Source organism: Sitodiplosis mosellana, unplaced genomic scaffold (assembly GCF_009176505.1).
Source record: "Sitodiplosis mosellana isolate CC-2019 unplaced genomic scaffold, AAFC_SMos_1.0 Smas_scaffold_2, whole genome shotgun sequence".
Classification (NCBI taxonomy): Eukaryota; Metazoa; Arthropoda; class Insecta; order Diptera; family Cecidomyiidae; genus Sitodiplosis; species Sitodiplosis mosellana.
Window position 1 is genome coordinate 5,293,339 of NW_022595245.1, and position 17,914 is coordinate 5,311,252.

At 36.2% G+C, this 17,914-nt stretch overlaps 1 protein-coding gene across 1 annotated transcript; it reads right to left on the reverse strand.

Annotated features, from left to right (window-relative positions):
* Nucleotides 1-4,574: 4,574 nt before the first annotated feature.
* Nucleotides 4,575-11,562, reverse strand: LOC129564951 (uncharacterized). Its single transcript, XM_055439203.1, has 18 exons — nucleotides 11,317-11,562; nucleotides 11,043-11,249; nucleotides 10,766-10,977; nucleotides 10,501-10,695; nucleotides 10,257-10,439; nucleotides 10,010-10,174; nucleotides 9,376-9,511; nucleotides 9,103-9,309; nucleotides 8,806-9,014; nucleotides 8,549-8,743; nucleotides 8,295-8,477; nucleotides 7,976-8,219; nucleotides 6,119-6,325; nucleotides 5,836-6,044; nucleotides 5,563-5,757; nucleotides 5,253-5,435; nucleotides 4,911-5,169; nucleotides 4,575-4,838 (listed from the first exon to the last, which is right to left on the reverse strand). The coding sequence occupies exons 1-18, from the start codon at nucleotides 11,384-11,386 to the stop codon at nucleotides 4,729-4,731; spliced, it is 3,369 nt and encodes a 1,122-aa protein (XP_055295178.1). The 5' UTR covers nucleotides 11,387-11,562; the 3' UTR covers nucleotides 4,575-4,728.
* Nucleotides 11,563-17,914: the final 6,352 nt, after the last annotated feature.

Genomic DNA, 17,914 nt, shown 5'->3' on the forward strand with positions numbered 1-17,914 from the left:
AAAAACAACACATTTAACCATGCCGGCATTCTTCGAAACTCAGCACATTTCTATGCTTTACATTGTAAACAAAAGACGATTTAAACGCGCATTTCAGATATACTATTGCTACGTGCATTTCGGTTTTGTGTTTTTGATTTATTTTACTAGTTCGAATGCTGCAAAAGTAGAGTTGTTCTTGTGCTAAATACACCTAATACACAATCGAATGGTAGAGGAAGAGAGAGAGAGAGAGAGAGAGAGCACCATGACAAAAAAACACCATCTAATTCTTGGAAATATTTTACCGGAGCGTTTTCTTTGAAATTTTGTTTTTCGGCAACGACATTGTGTGACCATTTGCAATGCACTTGCATAATGGCTCAGCTTGCAAAGTGTTCGACTGTGTCACTAGTGACTTTTCTGTGAAATGTTTCTCTTTATGAAGAGAACAGTTCTCGATTTCACAGTTGAAGAATGTTGCGACATTTGTGTTTGGGCAATGTCATAGGTTAAAAATTCAAATTCTCATGGAATTAGAAATAAGGATTCATCTGACTGGCCCAACACCCATTATCCCGTTGAAATATGTTCGATTTTGATCGCCTTTCATCAAATCGTTCTGCCATGAATTTTCAAATCAGACAATGGTGAAAAAAAAAAACTGAAAATTCACACCATAACTATTAATCATAATTAGCATTTTATTTATCCTGTCAACGCTTTGGAACAAAAATTCCTTCGCACACAGAGAATAAGTAATCGCATGGTTTATTAGTCACGATTATCATAAGAAATAAAATTTCGTCGGATTTCAACACTTTTTTTTTCGTAGTTGAACGGATATGATATGCACCTTCTGTACTTGTTTATTGACGAAAAGAAAAAGAACGACGAAATTGTCTAAGAAGGATCATTAGGCACCTGAACAGACATGATGAAAAAAGATGCACCGTCGTGTGAACAATATTAAAAACTTCACCGTCTTCGATGAAAGAGTGATGAAGACTAATGCTTATTGAATAATGGCCATATGTATAACGTATTCTAGCGACTCATGGAAAACTGAATGCAACCGAAAGTGGCTTGATTTCGGAATGGGTCAGAAAAATTTAATTTTAATTTATCAATATCAACAACGCATTTACTTCAATCAAACCATTTCAATGGAATTTCCTTCACTCTCTCTCTCATTCTTTTTGAGAAATTTCGCTCTTCGGTCTCTTCCATGGCTGTCTTTGATTTTTTTTCCTCTCTCGTTCACTCGTCGATCGGCAACTTTTTTTCTTCTTCTCTCAACGGTGTCTTTTGCAGCATCATCGTTCGGCCTTTATGAAAATCATGTTGGTTGAGAATGAATACCACATCTTCGGCAACCGATAAAGCAATTTTTCAACCTGTGATCCACTCACACATACACTCACACATCAACTCGATCATTCTGACGCTTGCGCTGATTACACACGGCATAAGCGTCAAGAAATCATCGCGCTTCGTAATCCGTAATAGTAATTTTTTAAATTAAATTATTATTGTGTACTTATTACCGTCCGAACACACGCTTTTCTTGTAATCATCATCATTAATTGTGTGTTACCTGTGCCGTTCGTTTTGGCCGCTTCTTCGGATTTCTCGGTATTTGAACATATACGTATGCGCGTTGGTTATTTCGCCAACTAAGAACATTTTGTCCATCTATCAAATATCTTCCATACGCACCGTATAATAAATCTACGCTTATATATCATTATTATTTATCCATCAGAAAATGTTCTGCTATTTGCTCTTCGTCTTCTTCGGTTGCTCGGTTGTCGACGAAAAAGAAACAAATTAAAAACCGAGCCACACAGTCTGCCAGTTCAACTTCGGGAAGAGATTCTCATTTCGAGGCTCGATCTCTTATTCGCTCTCTCGGCACAAGTGTGAACTTCGGCAAACAATCGAACATGCCGAGCCTAGCACACGAAATAGCTCCACACCTTTTGATTAATTATGTAATTTACGTTATAAAATATATCATTTATAATAATGCGTTGATCTCCTGTCGGCACTTTGTGTGGAATTTCGAGCAATTTTTTTTCTCTATCTCTCTCGCTCATCAAAAGCATTTTTTTCGCTTCTTTGAATTCATTTTCATCGTTCAATCCGTTTCGACACCAGATTTTTTTTATTGTTATCGGATCTATTACGAAAATAAAAATGAGATCGAAATTCGGATGAAAATTGAAAAAAAAAAAATAACACAGAGAGATCATGAACTGACCTTTTCGAAATAATCACCGTTACGCATGAGATTTTCGAATTACCTTTTTTTCATTTTGGCGATGGAATTAAAATCAAGCAGTGACTCTCATTAAACACTTTCCTTGAACAACTTTTTTCAGTTGTTGCACATTCGACTCTCTGACCCTCGATGACTGAAATGCGACTTGTTCGCACATAAATTTTCGTTGCATTCGTAGTGGTAATAATGTGTCATGTTAGTTACGTGTAAATGGTCGTTTATGGAAGTCATCGAAGTCTATTCACCTTTGATACTGGACAGTCTGAAATGGAAAACTGTCTGAAAACTAGTCCTCAAGAGCGGCTGCTCGGCACCGAAGCGTCCACAAATTCAAACAGATGCGATCAAACAATTTTCGATGCGAGCATTTAAACCGAGCGAGTGATTTAAATGCGTAGATGGAAAACGGAATTGCATGAGAGTGTAGTTTCGAGAAGGTAATTCGAGGGAATCTCTTTCGATGTGAAATCGGTATGGCTTCTTAAAACGCAATTTATACGATAAATAAGAAATCGGTAGAAACAAGACAAACCCTCATCCGAACGAAGTATATGTGTGTGTGTGACGTGTTAGCATCTCTGTGTCATATTATCATGGTTTTTATGGGTTTCGCTTATTAGTTTTTTTCCCTTTTTCTCTGCTTGCGTGTGTTTAATTCAAGTTTGTGTGAATCTGAATGTTCTCAATGGTTCCAGTACGAATAGGCGAAAATCAACGCGCATTTTTTTTTATTACAAATAGACATTAAATCGAGGCACGTAAAAATGCACAATTCGGCTCGAACACGTAAGATTCGGAAAAAAGAAAAATTTATGGTTTTAAAGGTGTAACCAGTTATGTCGTTTATTTATTGCATCGCACGTAATCGAGATTCGATGAGGTACCGTGTTGAAATGGAATCGCTCGTGTTTTCTCTGCTCACTGTTGTTGTGCGTGATGGAAAAGGGAGCAATGGACCAAACATTCGAAGAAGAAATTATTCATGTTTGCTTCTTTCGTCGAAAAAGAAAACAAACAAGAAAGCAAAATGGTCTTTATTTCGCCATCCATTCCTTCGTCCATTTCGATTTGAACGCTGTCGCTCAATGGTGTCGGACATGTTTGCATAATTTCGTTGGCCCCAACACTCGCTCGCTCAATCCATCCGAAAATGAAACGATAAGAAAGTAATCTTACACATAATGCCCGCATATAATACACGCATCAGGCAATATGAAATCCAAATTAAATCCCACCCGACCAAAAATGATCCGCATCACAATCTATTCCGACGCGAGTTCAAATATCGCATTCATTCCGACTAAACGAGCTGAATATATTATTCAGATTCTTTTCATATATACAATCATAATTTTTTTTTCTTCTCTTCATCATTTTCATTATTTATATTTGTTTATGAATTTTATGATGTCTGATTTAGTTTGTGTGATGGGATGCCACAGCATGCACGCTGCCTAGATTAACCAATACGCGCGCATAAAACACGCTCTGATTGCTAGAACATAGTCACGAGCTGGCCCAACCAAACCAAACTGAGCAAACACATACACACACTGCTACAAATGTGAAATATGCGGCTGAACAACGGCCACTAAAACAGAAACGAACAACGATTAAGATTATTATATAAGAGAGGAGGATCTTAAAATTTTACGCTTCACTTTGCACACATCAACAGCATCGAAAGAGAAAAAAAAACTGAACCAAAACAATGACGACGACAACAACAACCCAAGTTCGGCTCTCTACAAGTTATCGAGAGAAGAAAAAACCGTACAAAAACAAATAAGACAATGGAATAAAGAAAGAAAAAACTAACTGGAATACATCCATACCAATGAATAAATATTGAAGAGAAGAGAGTAAAAAAATCTATCGACATTTATGTATTTTTTTCTGGATCGGTACAATATTCACATTTTCAAGCGACGAAAAAACAACAGCGCATCATATCTGCTGTACGGAGGCAAATTAAATGCGTAAATAGAATACGATACTCTCATTGGAGAGTTCACAGCACGACACTTTTAAGCATAATCTCACAACTGTTTGGATAGTACTTCTGTGTGCGGATTATTGTATAATTTGATAAGAAAAATAAAGATGGACATGAAAGAGACGAACAGGGATTTATCCTGGAGTGGGATTTTAGTATCACTAGGATTTTGTTGCAAACGGTCCTTTATTTGGTTGAGAGAAAGAGAGAGAGAGAGAGAGAGAGAGAGAAATTCCAACGAATTTTTACTCCTCCAACGCAAATCAATTCTGTGAAAATGTAATTTCATCATTCTATCTGGAAAAATACGTGGGGTGCTATCAGTGAAATTAAATTTATTGAGACAATTTTCATTTTACCAATGCATAACTAAAATCATTTTCAAACAGATTTTGACAACATTGTGATGCATGATTTTACAGTAATATCTGGTGGAAAAATAACATCGATTGGAATTCATTGAATATTCCTAATGTTTTGAGTATGAAGTTTGATGGTTGTAGAATGGATATCTCGGTCTAAAATCATCATTTGCTGTTGAGCCTTTTGCATCCGTCGATTCTTCATAGGTTGGCAAATCTTGAGTAAAAAAAAGTTTGTGGTATTAATGCTGAAACTGTTCTGCAAAGTAAGATTTGTTTATATATTCACCATCATGTGGATAAGGCGGTGCAGAATCGTGACTTTTCTCTCCATTGGACATTGCGTCCATTGAAGGAGCCGATGGTTGAATGCCAGGTTGATCGGTTACTACAGGTGCAGACGGTACAGGAGCAGCAGGATATGGATCAGTAGGATTACTGTCATCCAATACGTCTAACGCTGCGAAATCATGTATTGGTGTCGTACCAATTGTGATCGGAAGTTGCATTTTCGGATCACTACAACAAGTATTCATATCGGCCGTTACCTACACAACCATTGAAATAACCGTACCGAAAAAACGGAAAAAATTAATTGTTGAATACTGAATCAAAGAGTAAATGCTCTTACGAAAACATAATAACTAATTTTGATGATGCCGCAAGTTGATTCGTCACTCGGTGGATTCGGTGGAATACGTAGATTTATACGAATTATTCGCTTTTGATTCACTTCAACGCCACGTGACGATTCTTCGCCCATTCGACAGAACTTTTGTGTCTTTGTTCTACCCTGCGCATAATACTTGATATGCTAAAATAAACGAAGAGTCAAAAGAAAGCTGGATTGAATTCAATTTCCGATCTATTCAACTTTCCGAATTTCAGATTCCGAAAGCTTGGCTAGAATTGCATTTAGAATTAAACTCACAATTGCTTACTTTTATTAATTCCATTTTGAGTTGTGGAACTCGTTGATTGCTTTTGTTGTCCACTTCAAGCGCCAAATTTATGGTCTGTCCACCGACATATCCGCCGACTGGTATGCGTGCAACTATCTGCAGTGGATCTGATGGAAAGCAACACAGCCAACAACATGGATAAGAAGTGAAATCCGTGACGTCAGAAACTGGCATCTATGTGTGAATCAGTGAGAAAAAATGTTTAATAGATTCTTTCCAATCACGTGTAATGTTTGAATGTAAAGGAATTACCCGCAACGATGAATATCGATTCAAATCGAGTGCTCTGATCAAGGTGAATGATTGATTGTATTTATCGTCAAATCCCCATGGAATAATCAGAACGACACTTGCGCTATATCTAATGTGGCCATATTCACCTTCAAACGACGAAGGCAATTCTAAGGGCAATTGCAATTCAAAATTATAAACATATTCCCCTGCTTCCAGATATATTTTGCCTGTGAAATAAGAAAAAAAATCACAATTTGATTAGATTGATTATATTCAATTGATAAAGGTTACTATGTCTCACCATCGCTTCCTCCCGCGAAAAAGGTTTTCGAACTCAAGTAACTTTCATGGCTTCGATACCATTCACGAACTGTTACAGTTTTACGATTATCGCCAGTACCTTCTTGTTTTTGAACATCTTCATACCATTCTGTATTTGCATCTCCCTTGAATTTGATATACACACCGCGCACCTTTTTTCTTTCAGGCAATACCAACTGCACCGTACCTGCAAAAAATATCACGAAATATTCACACAAAAAAAAACATAAAATGAATTTCAGGCGATCTTTACCGCGTATCAATTCTCCCGAATAGTAAACTTTGTGTGGATTATTTTCGAAATTTATTCTACAAACCACCATGATAACTAGTCGATTTTATACACTAGAAAATGACGCAAAAGAGTCTTGTAGGTTTGCAATATTAAAAATTCGACACGTTCTTGATGCAATAATATTCTATGACTATTGCAAAGAGCTCAAAGTAGAATGTTTCCGTACTGTTTGACGGAACCAGCCACACTGATAACACAAAAATGATTGCATTTGCCACTCAATTTCATTTCATTTCATATAATTATCGTTTCAATGAAACAACAGAATTCATATCAGGTCAAGTATTCGTTATCACATACACACAAAATAAAATGACGGTAAATATTTTAAATATGATGGGTAAAAATGTGTTTTCCAGCCATAACTGTAAGAATTACAACTCTTTTCAGTAATTATTAGAACTATAACGTTGTTTTACTTTGTTGATCGGAAACCCCATTTCCACAAATCATGTTTTGAATGTTTACAGTCATTTTATTCTGTGTGCATATCGGCGATACGTAACATTGAACGAAAAGATTGGAACCAACAAAGCGACTCCGATTTTTTCAAACATGATAACAAGGGGATGGACACCAATGCTAATATTCTATTTTCGTGCTAATTTCGCAAATTTTTTCTAGTTTACTATTTTCCATAAGAAACACACTGTCTAATGCAATTAATAGAAAATTTATACCTCCATAAGAAATGTATTGAAACAATGTAAATCAAATGGCAATTTTATTTCTGGTGATTTTTGAGTGTTTGTAAACAAATTCTACAACTGAAATACATTGTTCCTATGTAATTCTTATGCGAGAGCGTTGCCCATAAGGAATACACAGCACTGTACATTACTTATGGAAGAGCGCCGCTGTAGATTAACGGTAGTGTGTGCATAAGAAGTGAACGGTGCTGTATATCTCTTATGGGAAACGCTCTCGCATAAGAATTTTTTACAAATATTCAAAAATCAGCAAAAATAAAATTGCCATTTGATTTACATTGTTTCAATACATTCCTTATGGAGGTAAAAATCTCCATTTGAAATGCATTGAACCAATATATTTCAAATGGGCAGCTGTATTTCCTCTAATATTTCATATTTTTTTGCTAATTTTACTAATATTTCACTAGTTTCACTAGTTTTCTAATAGTGTCTATCCCTTTGCATGATAACCATCAGTGACACTCATTCTATGTTGGTTTATCAGTTGAATCGTGTTTGGTATCATTTATGGCGTCACCACAACTGTAAATATTAGCGTTTTTTTTTCTTTAAGTGTTTCGTATGAAATATCACTTTGAATTCGTGTCTTTTAAGAAAACAACGATCGTTGTAATACACCATGTCAAACCGCGAAATATGAATGAATCATTATTTGAAAATAAAACATACAGTCAGTAAGTAAGAATTACAAGTGATTCATTTTGCACACGTCAACATTGATAACAATTTGTATCTGTAGATTCTACGTAGGTTGGCGGATCTTGAATAAAAAATATATGTCATATTAATGCTATTTATCAGAGCAAAAAATTTCAATATTCCTAATAATATCGATATCGCGATGCAAAATCGTGATTTTTCGCTCCACTTGTCATCGGAGGAACCGATGGCTGAACGCCAAGTTGGGAGGTTACCACAGGTGCAGACGATATAGAAGCAGTAGAATATAGATTGAAATGGTTAGACTCATCCAATACGTCTAATGCTTCAAAATCTTGTATTGGTGTCGTGCCAATTGTGATCGGAAGCTTTAGTTTTGGATCACTACAACATGTATCCATGTGGGCAGATAACTACACCGCAAACAAATCAAAAATTTTAATTATTGAAAGATTTTCAATATCGAATCAAAGAGTAAATGCACATACGAAAATATAATATCTAATATTGATAATGCCAGAAGTTGTTTCGTCACTCGGTAGATTTGGTGGGATTCGTAATTTTATACGAATTATTCGTTTTTGGTTCACTTCAACTCCACGTGACGAGGCTTGGCCCGTTTGAAAGAACTTTTGCGTCTGCGATTTACCCTGCGCATAATACCAGATACGCTAAAATAAATGAATAGCCAACAGATATCTGGGTTAGGAATGCATTCAAAATCGAACTCGAAATCGCTTACTTTTATCAATTCCGCTTTGAAATTTGGAACTCGTTTATTGCTTTTGTTGTCCACTTCGATCGCCAAATTAATGGTCTGTCCAGGTGCATATCCAGAGACTGGTGTGCGTGCAATTATACGCATTGGATCTGATGGAAAACAACACAGCAGAGAACATGGATAAGAAGTGAAGTGTGTGACGGCATAAGCAGGCATCTAGAGATAGAAAAAAGTACATTCAATAGTCACAAGTAATATTTGAATAAAAAATAAATTACTCGCAGCGATGTATATAAGTTCAAATCAAGTGCTCTGATCACGGTGAATGGTTGCTTAAATTTAATGTCAAATCCCCATGGAATAATCAGAACGACACGTGCACTATATCTTATGTGGCCATATTCACCTTCAAACGACGAAGGTAACTCTAATGGCAATTGCAATTCAAAGTTGAAAACATGCTCCCCTGCTTCCAGATAAATTGTGCCTGTGAATTGTCAAAATTTTGAAAAACTCATTTTGCATATTATTTGTGATGTAATCAATTGGATAAAGATGGTTATATCGCTTCGTACCATCGTTTCCTCCTGCGAAATATTTTATAAATCTCAAGTGTTTTTCATGACTTTCATACCACTCACGTTCAGATACAGTTCTACGATCATCACCAGTACCTACGCTTCTTTGAACATATTCAGACCACTCTGTATGTGCATCTCCTTTGAATTTTATATACACACCACGCACCTTTTTTCTGTTTGGAAATGCCAACTGCACTGTTCCTGCGAAAAAAAAAAAATCACAAAATATCCTCATGAAATATACAACGAATTCCAGGCGATCATTACCGCGTATCAATTGTCCCGAATAATAAACTTTGTCCAGATTGTTTTCGAAATCTATCCTACACAACGCCATGGTAATTTTGCGATATAACTCGCGTAAAAATGTCGAAATGTGACATTTGAACTTCAAATTTTGAGCCTAACGATATTTGTAATAATTAGGCACATTTTTGATGATTCTAAACGCTATGACTGTTTCGATGAGCTCAAAGTGTTTCCGCACTGTTTGACGATATCAGCTAGACTAATGACGTAGAATTGATTACAATCGACAGTGTCGATTCGAAACTAAATTTATTTTCAAACTTTATCGTTATTGAACAATAAAAATCATAAGGTGAAGCAATCGTTATCTATGTCGGACACAAAGAGAATGACGGTAAATACTTCAATTTCGATTGATAAAAACTCAATAAAAAAGATTGAAGCCGACTAAGCAATTTCGGAGTTTCAAATAATATCAGAAACCATCCAAATTGTAACATAGTTCAATCGAACGAATAAGTTAATCTAAATAAACAAAACTTTGAAGTCGAATTGTTGCTTTTTCATATAAAACTTGGTTTATTCTGCGGATATATTACAATTTGAACTTCAACTTCGGCAATCTTCGGACAGGCTAAGCCGGTGATTGAACGCTTGGTTGAGTAGTTACTACAGATGCAGGAGGTAAAGGAGCAGATGGGTTCGAATCAGAAGGATTTTGCTCATCCAGGACGTCCAACGCTGCAAAATCATCTATTGGTTTCGTGCCAATTGTGATCGGAAGATGTATTTTTGGTGGTTCCATATGGGCGGTTATCTGCACATACATTGAAATAACCAAAAAAAGTAAAATTAATCGAATGATCTTCAATATCGAATCAAAGAGTCAATGCACATACGAGAATATAGTATCTAATTTTGATGATGCCACAAGTCGTTTCGTCACTCGGTGGATATGGTGGAATTTGTAAATTCATACGAATTGTTTGTTTTTTATTCACTTCATCGCTACGCGATAATTCTTCACCCGTTTGGTGTAATTTTTCTATCTTTGTTTCACCCTGAGCATAGTAATCGATGTGCTACAATAATAATGAAAAGATGGCTTCGAAATAATTCAAAATCGAACTCGAAATCGCTTACTTTTATTAATTCCATCTTGAATTGTAGAACTCGTTGACTGCTTAAACCGTCTACTTCAAGCGCCAAATTTATTATTTGTCCTGGTGCAAATCCTCCGACCGGTATTCGAGCATTTATACGCAATGAATCCGATCGACAGCAACACAGCAAACAGCATGGATGAGAAGTGTATTTTTCGACAGCAGAAACTGGTTTCTTTGTAAATTACAGAGAAAAAAAACATTCAATGGAATTCGTTCAGTGTCAAGGTAGAAAATTAAATTACTTGCAACGATGGATAGTGATTCAAATCAAGTGTTCTGATAACGGTGAATGATTCTTTACATTTTTCCTCATAACCGCGTGCAACAATAAGAAAGACACTTGCACTGTATCTTATGTGGCCATACTCTCCTTCGAATGAAGATGGTAGGTGTGATGGCAATTGAAGCGCAAAGCTATAATCATGCTCTTTCACATCATCCAGAAACATTTCGCCTGTGAATATTAAACAACTCACATTGCATAATCAATTGAAATAATGTTGATCTCATATATAGTACCAAAGCTCCCTCCTGAGAGAAAAATTTTGGAATTCAAATGATTTTCATGGCCTCGATACCATTCACGAACTGTTACAGTTTTACGATCATCGCCAGTACCTTCTTCTTTTTCAACATCTTCATACCATTCTGTATGTGCATCTCCCCTGAATTCAATATACACACCGCGCACTTTTTTTCTATTCATCAATTCCAATCGCACCGTACCTGCAATCAAATATCATAAAATATTTACAAAACAACACACGTACAACGAATTTCTGGCGAACATTACCGCTTATCAATTCTCCCGAATAGTAAACTTTGTCGGAATTGTTTTCGAAATTTATTCTACAAATCACCATGGCAACTAGTCGATTTAATTCGGATAAAAATGACCAATTATTTTTTTCAAAGCTAAGGTATTCGAAATAATTAGATACTTTTTTGTTACATCGATACTCTTTGCTATTTTGCTAACCACAAATGATCTATCTCAATAGTACCTTCGCTCTATATGGCGACAAAAGACACACTGATAACGCAAAATTAATTGTATTTGCCAATCAATTTCTTTTCATAGCTATCGTTTCATTGAAACAATGGAATTCATATCGGTTCAAGTGATCGTTATCAGCATTACATACAAACAAAATAAAATGACGGTAATTTACCGTAGTATTTACTAAATGCAAGTCCGATCGATACCCGACTACCAACTGGAATACGATCGATAATGTGAGGGTGTCGAATCGACATTGTTGATCGGTCTGGGGACAGGGTGAGTCCGAGAAAGAATTATTCGCAATTTACTGAGTACTTTATGATATATTTGCAAAAATTACAACCATTTTCAGCAAATATCATTAATTATAATCTGTGAAATATTGAAGAGAAACCCCATGTTTTCAAATTATGTTTGAAATATTGCAATGACATTTAATATGATGGCAATCTGGATTGTCATTTTATTCTGCTCTTTTTTACGTCACATCACCGAGTTAAGAAATTGAAATTGACCCAAAACATTTTGGTTTCTCTAAAAATACGTTGTTATCAGTGGCACTCGACCAAATATGTAGTCCATCAGTTTTGTTTATCAGTTGAATCGATTTAAGTAACAACCGACTTTTTACGAATTTCAAAAGAAAAGATTTATTATTATTTCTGACTTGCTTTGCATCAATACATTACATTTAACTCGGTTTTTTTTGAGCAAGCCGTGTGCATCGTGTGTAGTTACACTATCAATACGAGGAACACTAACGATTCATAATTTGAAAGTAAAGCATGTAATTTGGGCGTAAGAGAAAAAGTGTTTCACTCTACACGCCATGATTAGTTTGAATCAATCTATGAAGAAAAACCCATATAACAATAAATAAGGCAATAATAATGACAAAAGCAAACTGGTATACAAAAAAAAATTAATATTGTTTCGCAGCAAAAAGCCACGGTCGGATGATGTGGTTTATCGGTTAGCCGTCTTATCGTTGTAAATGTAAATCTTTGCATTTCCATTCTTTTCTCTATTTTAACACAAAATGACTATTTTCAAGCGGCGAGAAAACGCCTCATCATATCTTCTGCAACAGCGCCATTTAATATGCGTAAATTGAACACGAAACTTTCTTTGAAGCGTTCACAGCATGACATTTTCAAGCATTATCTCAAAACTCTTGGTATAATATTTCGGTATGCTGACAATTAGATAAAAAAAAATCATGAGCATGAAAGAGACGGAAGGGGCTTTATCCTAACGCCTGTGTTTTAGTATCACTTGGGTTTTGTTGCGAATGGTCTTCTATCGAAAAAGAAGAAATTCCAGCGAATTTTCGCTCCCTCAAAACAAACCTATTCCATGAAAAATGTAATACAATCATTCCATTTGGGAAAACATATAGAGATGCTATCACCGACGTTGAATTCATTGAGAAAATGTCCAGTTTATTGTATGAATTTTTGGCCAAATTTTGACATTATTTGATTTTGGTGAGATGTCGTTCGTTTTCTTCAACGAAATCTATTGTTTTTACTATCGCTACCTCCACAATGGAAACCGAACGGTTTCGTCGAAATGAAAATCCTTTGAGATGACGGGAATAATAGCAAATAGCTTGTGCGTCATATCAACGGCGATTGTCTTGATGACTGCGTCAAGTAAATTCCATTTAAAAACAATGTGAAATCCAATATTCGATATCAAATGTCATATTGCATCGATGCATCCAACGTTCGCTCACACAAATTCCATGAATGAAATCGAGGATTTTTCAACATATTCTCCACGGAGTTCGAGCTCATATTTTGATGATAACAATAATGGCTGCGTCAATAATTTGAAGGAAATGGTTAAGTTTCGAGAGAGAAAGAGAGAGAAAAATATGGCTCGAGCGGAAAAAAAAAGTTATGACGCAAATGAGCAAAATGAGCACACATCTTAGATTTATGTTCAGATAAAGTTTTTACTCACTTGAAACGAAACTATGGCATGAAAGGTCTTTGGAGGGTATGTTGAAATTAAGAGAAAAAAAACACTATTCCAAACTGATACGCGATCAGACATTTGATATTTAATCTTTTGCTTCTTTTTTCTGCTGCAGATTACTTCCATTCCATTATTTAGCTATTCTCAACTACGCAGTATATAGTTTTCTCAGTACCTACATAATTTTCGGGATCGTCAAGAGAGGCACGCAAAAAAAACTCATCGCTGTATGATGGAAAAAAGTTTCTTATTTAATCTGAGATTTCTCGGAAATTTGCCAACAGGAATGCCCTTATTTGAAGACATGAAGTGCACACACAGGTAAAAGAGATGAGCCATAATACAGAATAATACATGTGTGTGTGTGTGTTCAGTGTGCTCTTTAAAGAATACGTATCGAGGTTGATTACAAAACGGTACCTGTGTAAAACTGTTCTTTGGTTGATCTATTAATTTTCTCATGAGTCTTGATTACTGCTGCTGCTCGTTCGTTCGCCATTTACATTCAATACTTTTATGCAGTGTCGGTGAATTTAATTAGGCGGTCGTATTTTCTCTCTGAGAAAACTCATCTCCATTGGAAATTGGTTAAATATCGCATCAGCGCATCTGTTTTTCAATAGATACATCATCTATAGAGCGGGAGAGAGATTCGGATTTTCGGTTGGTGCGGCTGTCAATAAAAATACCAACATATCAGCATTAACGGAACTGAAACTTCATCGAAAATTGCAAGTCAGCAGAGAAAAAGTTGCAAAAACTTATCAAATTGTTTCCATTTGTTCATTTGGCTGGGCGATAGAGAGCACGAGCTGGTGAGTGATGTTGTCGATGTCAGAATTCGTTATTATGTGGATGCTGCGAAGCAGAACGCCTGGGAAATCAAAGCAAGGAATTGCCCGTTACCACCCAAAAACCAAACCATCAGCATAACCAGCACGAGAGAAACGAAAATAATTACGATTACAATTTTTGTGTTTGAGTGATTTTCAATGAACGCGCCACAAAATAAATTCGAGCAAGCCAGCTAGCGAATGAGTGAGCTGAAATAAATTCTTTGGTTCAAATTGTCGAACGCAGGCATACATGTAGACGTTTTGCAAGCGCATTTCAATTAGTATGCTCTTCGAGCAATTCAAAGTCGAATGAAAGAGAACCGAAAATCGCTCATTACCACCCGAAAAGAAGAAGCAGAAGAAAATCCATCCGAAACGTTTTGCATCAGTCACACTGGTGCTTGTGTTGACGCAATTCATTTGGACATACACACACAAATGGCTAAAATAGGAAATGGCAAGCATTGCCACAGAATGCCAAACTCACATAATCCATTAGCAGTAACAACACCAACCGACAAACTCGCTCGACCCAGCAAACGGACAAGCCGACCGAATAGCAGAATAAAAAAAAAATCTCGATCACGTAAGAAGAAGAAAATTTAACGAAAAGAAAAGAAATGCGAGTCGAATGCTTTTATCAGTGGAAAATACTTGATGAATTTGTATTTAACTGGACCCGAATCGCTCGAAACGCCCAGTGCTCGGGCAAAACATGATTCTCTTTGATTTTCCACTCTTTAATTTTTCGATGGAACATACCAAGAAAATGCGAACGAGCGCACAACGAATGCCAAATTAGATTAGTTTTATTTGGCTACTTTTCTTGCTTGCGTTCATGGAAACAACGTCGCTGTGATTCGAAGCTTGGGCTCGGCAAGCGATTTTGCTGATTTGATTTTAATTTGATTGCTTTGCTTTCTTCGCCTTTTGTTTTCGCTCCATGTGCCGTTTTTTCGGGAGCGCGTTTCGAAAAGTGGAAATTCGTTCCTCTTCTGAGGCAAAACTTTGTGTGCCAAGCTCACAGAGATAAAAATGGACAGAGATGATTGAGGGCTTGTATTGAGAATAAATAGCTGTTCACTTAGAATTGAAGTTGGTTCAATGTTTTTGCCGTTGCGTCCGTTGTGATTTTGGCCAAAAACCAACACTTTAACCACATTTGCAAATTCATTTTCCTAATTAACTTGAATGAAATTCTAATGAGAATCTGATCTAGAAAGACCGTAACAACCGATAATCACAGAGAGGGAGAATACAAAAAACCGTCGTTTTTTTTGTTTGAATCATTCAAGTTGTAATTCATCTTTTCCGCTTCGTGGTAATGAGAAACGTCCACAGAACCGTTCGTCCCTTCAAGATTGACATGCAAAAATCGCTTCGCAGGAAATTTCTTCTAATATTTCAAATTCAATGATATGTAATTACATATGCATCTGAATTTAGAATAGCTCTAGCCGCAACTAAAACGCTAGAGCACATATCGATATGTGCGGCTCATGTTCGCTTCTTCAGAAGCACATACAAATCGAAATGCGAATACGAAAAATGAGAATTTCTACATTTGATCCCATTCTCTTATGACGAGCGAGAGGGAGAGAGAGAAAAAGAAGCAGAATCGCACTACAACAACAACAAAGAAATCTGTCTTGAGTGAATGAAAAAGGTAAAGTTCTCCATTCATGGCGTTTGTCAAGTTTTAATAACATACATTTTCCATTCTCGTCAGAGAGGAAAAAATCCATCCAAAAACGGGGCATTTCAGATGATTGTCATTGCAAGATGTGATTTGACAACAGGGGTGGTTCAACTGGCATCTACATCACTTACCTTTCGACGTTTATCTCTCTTTCTTTCTACCTCCTGGATCTACTCGTTCCTTCTCCAGCTCACTTCGCTCGATACTTTTTTCTTAAACAATAGTTTCGCATTTGATTCCTTTTTTTTCTTTTCTTTTGCACTTATTCGCTCGAGTGATGCTTATGATTTCGGTGCACTGGAAATTGAATCTCCTCAAGACAAGAATTGGACGATAACAACAAACGGTAAGATATATCCATCAGGCTTCTGGTATGAGATGTATACTAGTAATTCAGAAGTAGTAAGGTAATGATTACACGCATGCACACGAATATCGAAAAGAAGAAGAGAAGAAAACGAAATGAAAAGAACTGATATTTCGATATCATCGAAGTGACATCGGGCAGGGAGAGAGAGAAAGCGAGGGAACGAAAATTGATTTGCACAGAAGCTAAGGTATTCACGCATCGGTGCGCATTTGCGTTTTTTTGTTTTAACAAGCGCACACATATCGAATTACTGTGATTAGACGCGCACACACTGACACATACACACAGAAGCTGTCAGAGGCGATGTGACGAAACACGAACGTAGGTAGCACATTCATTGTTCGATGAAAAACCGTCTGACTTTCTCTCGCTTTTCAATTTTCATGATCGAAGAAATATCAATGATTCTTTTCTCTTCATCTGTGGTTTTGAGACGAAGAAAAAAAAACTGGATTTTGAAAAGACGATTGTCTATTCGTAGTCACATGTGGTTATGAATTGATAATTCAGACTTGATTTGATTGTCAGTGCGATGTGTGGGAAAGTTCGATTTTCAAAGGACAACCATGACAAGAAAAACCACTATGGCCTTTGTTGTTATCATGAGACAATTTTTTTCTTCTCTCGTTCATGTCAACTTACCTCTTTCACATCTCATTGAAAAGAATTTAATAACAACCGATTCACGATGACAACCGTCATTAAACTCTATTTAAAATGTTGTAAATAATAATAAGAGCAAATTGCTGGATTCTCGATACTAAAACCAGGTTTGCGTCCGTAATCACAGGCCCGTTACGTGCATCAACGATTTGATAGCGATTTTATGATCCTTTCATTAAAATTGAAACGGGAATTGATTGTCGAGAGGAAGAAAAAACTTGGAGAACGACCGTGTAATTTCGCTATCAAAATAGAAAAATGCCTTTGATGGACAGCAACAGCAGTAGCAGCAACGGCGACAATCTCAAAATTTCTTTAACAATAGATGTAATTATAGTGCGAGTGTTCCCTGAGCAAACCCAACATTTTTTTTTCAAGACATTATTCCAAGAGTTTTTTTTTCATCGTTTCGACTGCAAAATCAAGATTTTTGTCACTACCTGAATGGAATTCGCAAGGCATAACCGAAACAAGTCTCAAACAAGTGTCTTTATTATATTTATTGAAAGGAAAATAATTTCCCAACAAGGAATTGAAAACCTGTTTCGATTGTCCCAGTGCACATATTCAACCGAAGATCGATTCTCTATTGTTGTAGTCGAATGCAAGTGATCAATTGAATGCAGAGGAGAAGGATTAAGAAAAACCCAAAAAATAATAATTATATTTCTTGCACGCTGAAGTGCAATCAATTGTAAAATTGCTCATTAGAAAGGGTGTCTGTGCGATGTAATGCAAAGAAGTTCATTTTATTGTTTCGTTTTGTACACTCAGCAACTTTGTAATATCATCACAACACATTTATTACCGTTAATGGATGGGTTACGTTCACCGTGC

Coding starts and splice junctions, on each gene's coding strand:
- LOC129564951 (XM_055439203.1), bottom strand. CDS start 11,386: ATGGTGATTTGTAGAATAAATTTCGAAAACAATTCCGACAAAGTTTAC. Junction 11,250..11,316: donor TTCGGGAGAATTGATAAGCG/GTAATGTTCGCC, acceptor ATTTGATTGCAG/GTACGGTGCGATTGGAATTG. Junction 5,436..5,562: donor TCAAAATGGAATTAATAAAA/GTAAGCAATTGT, acceptor CGTTTATTTTAG/CATATCAAGTATTATGCGCA.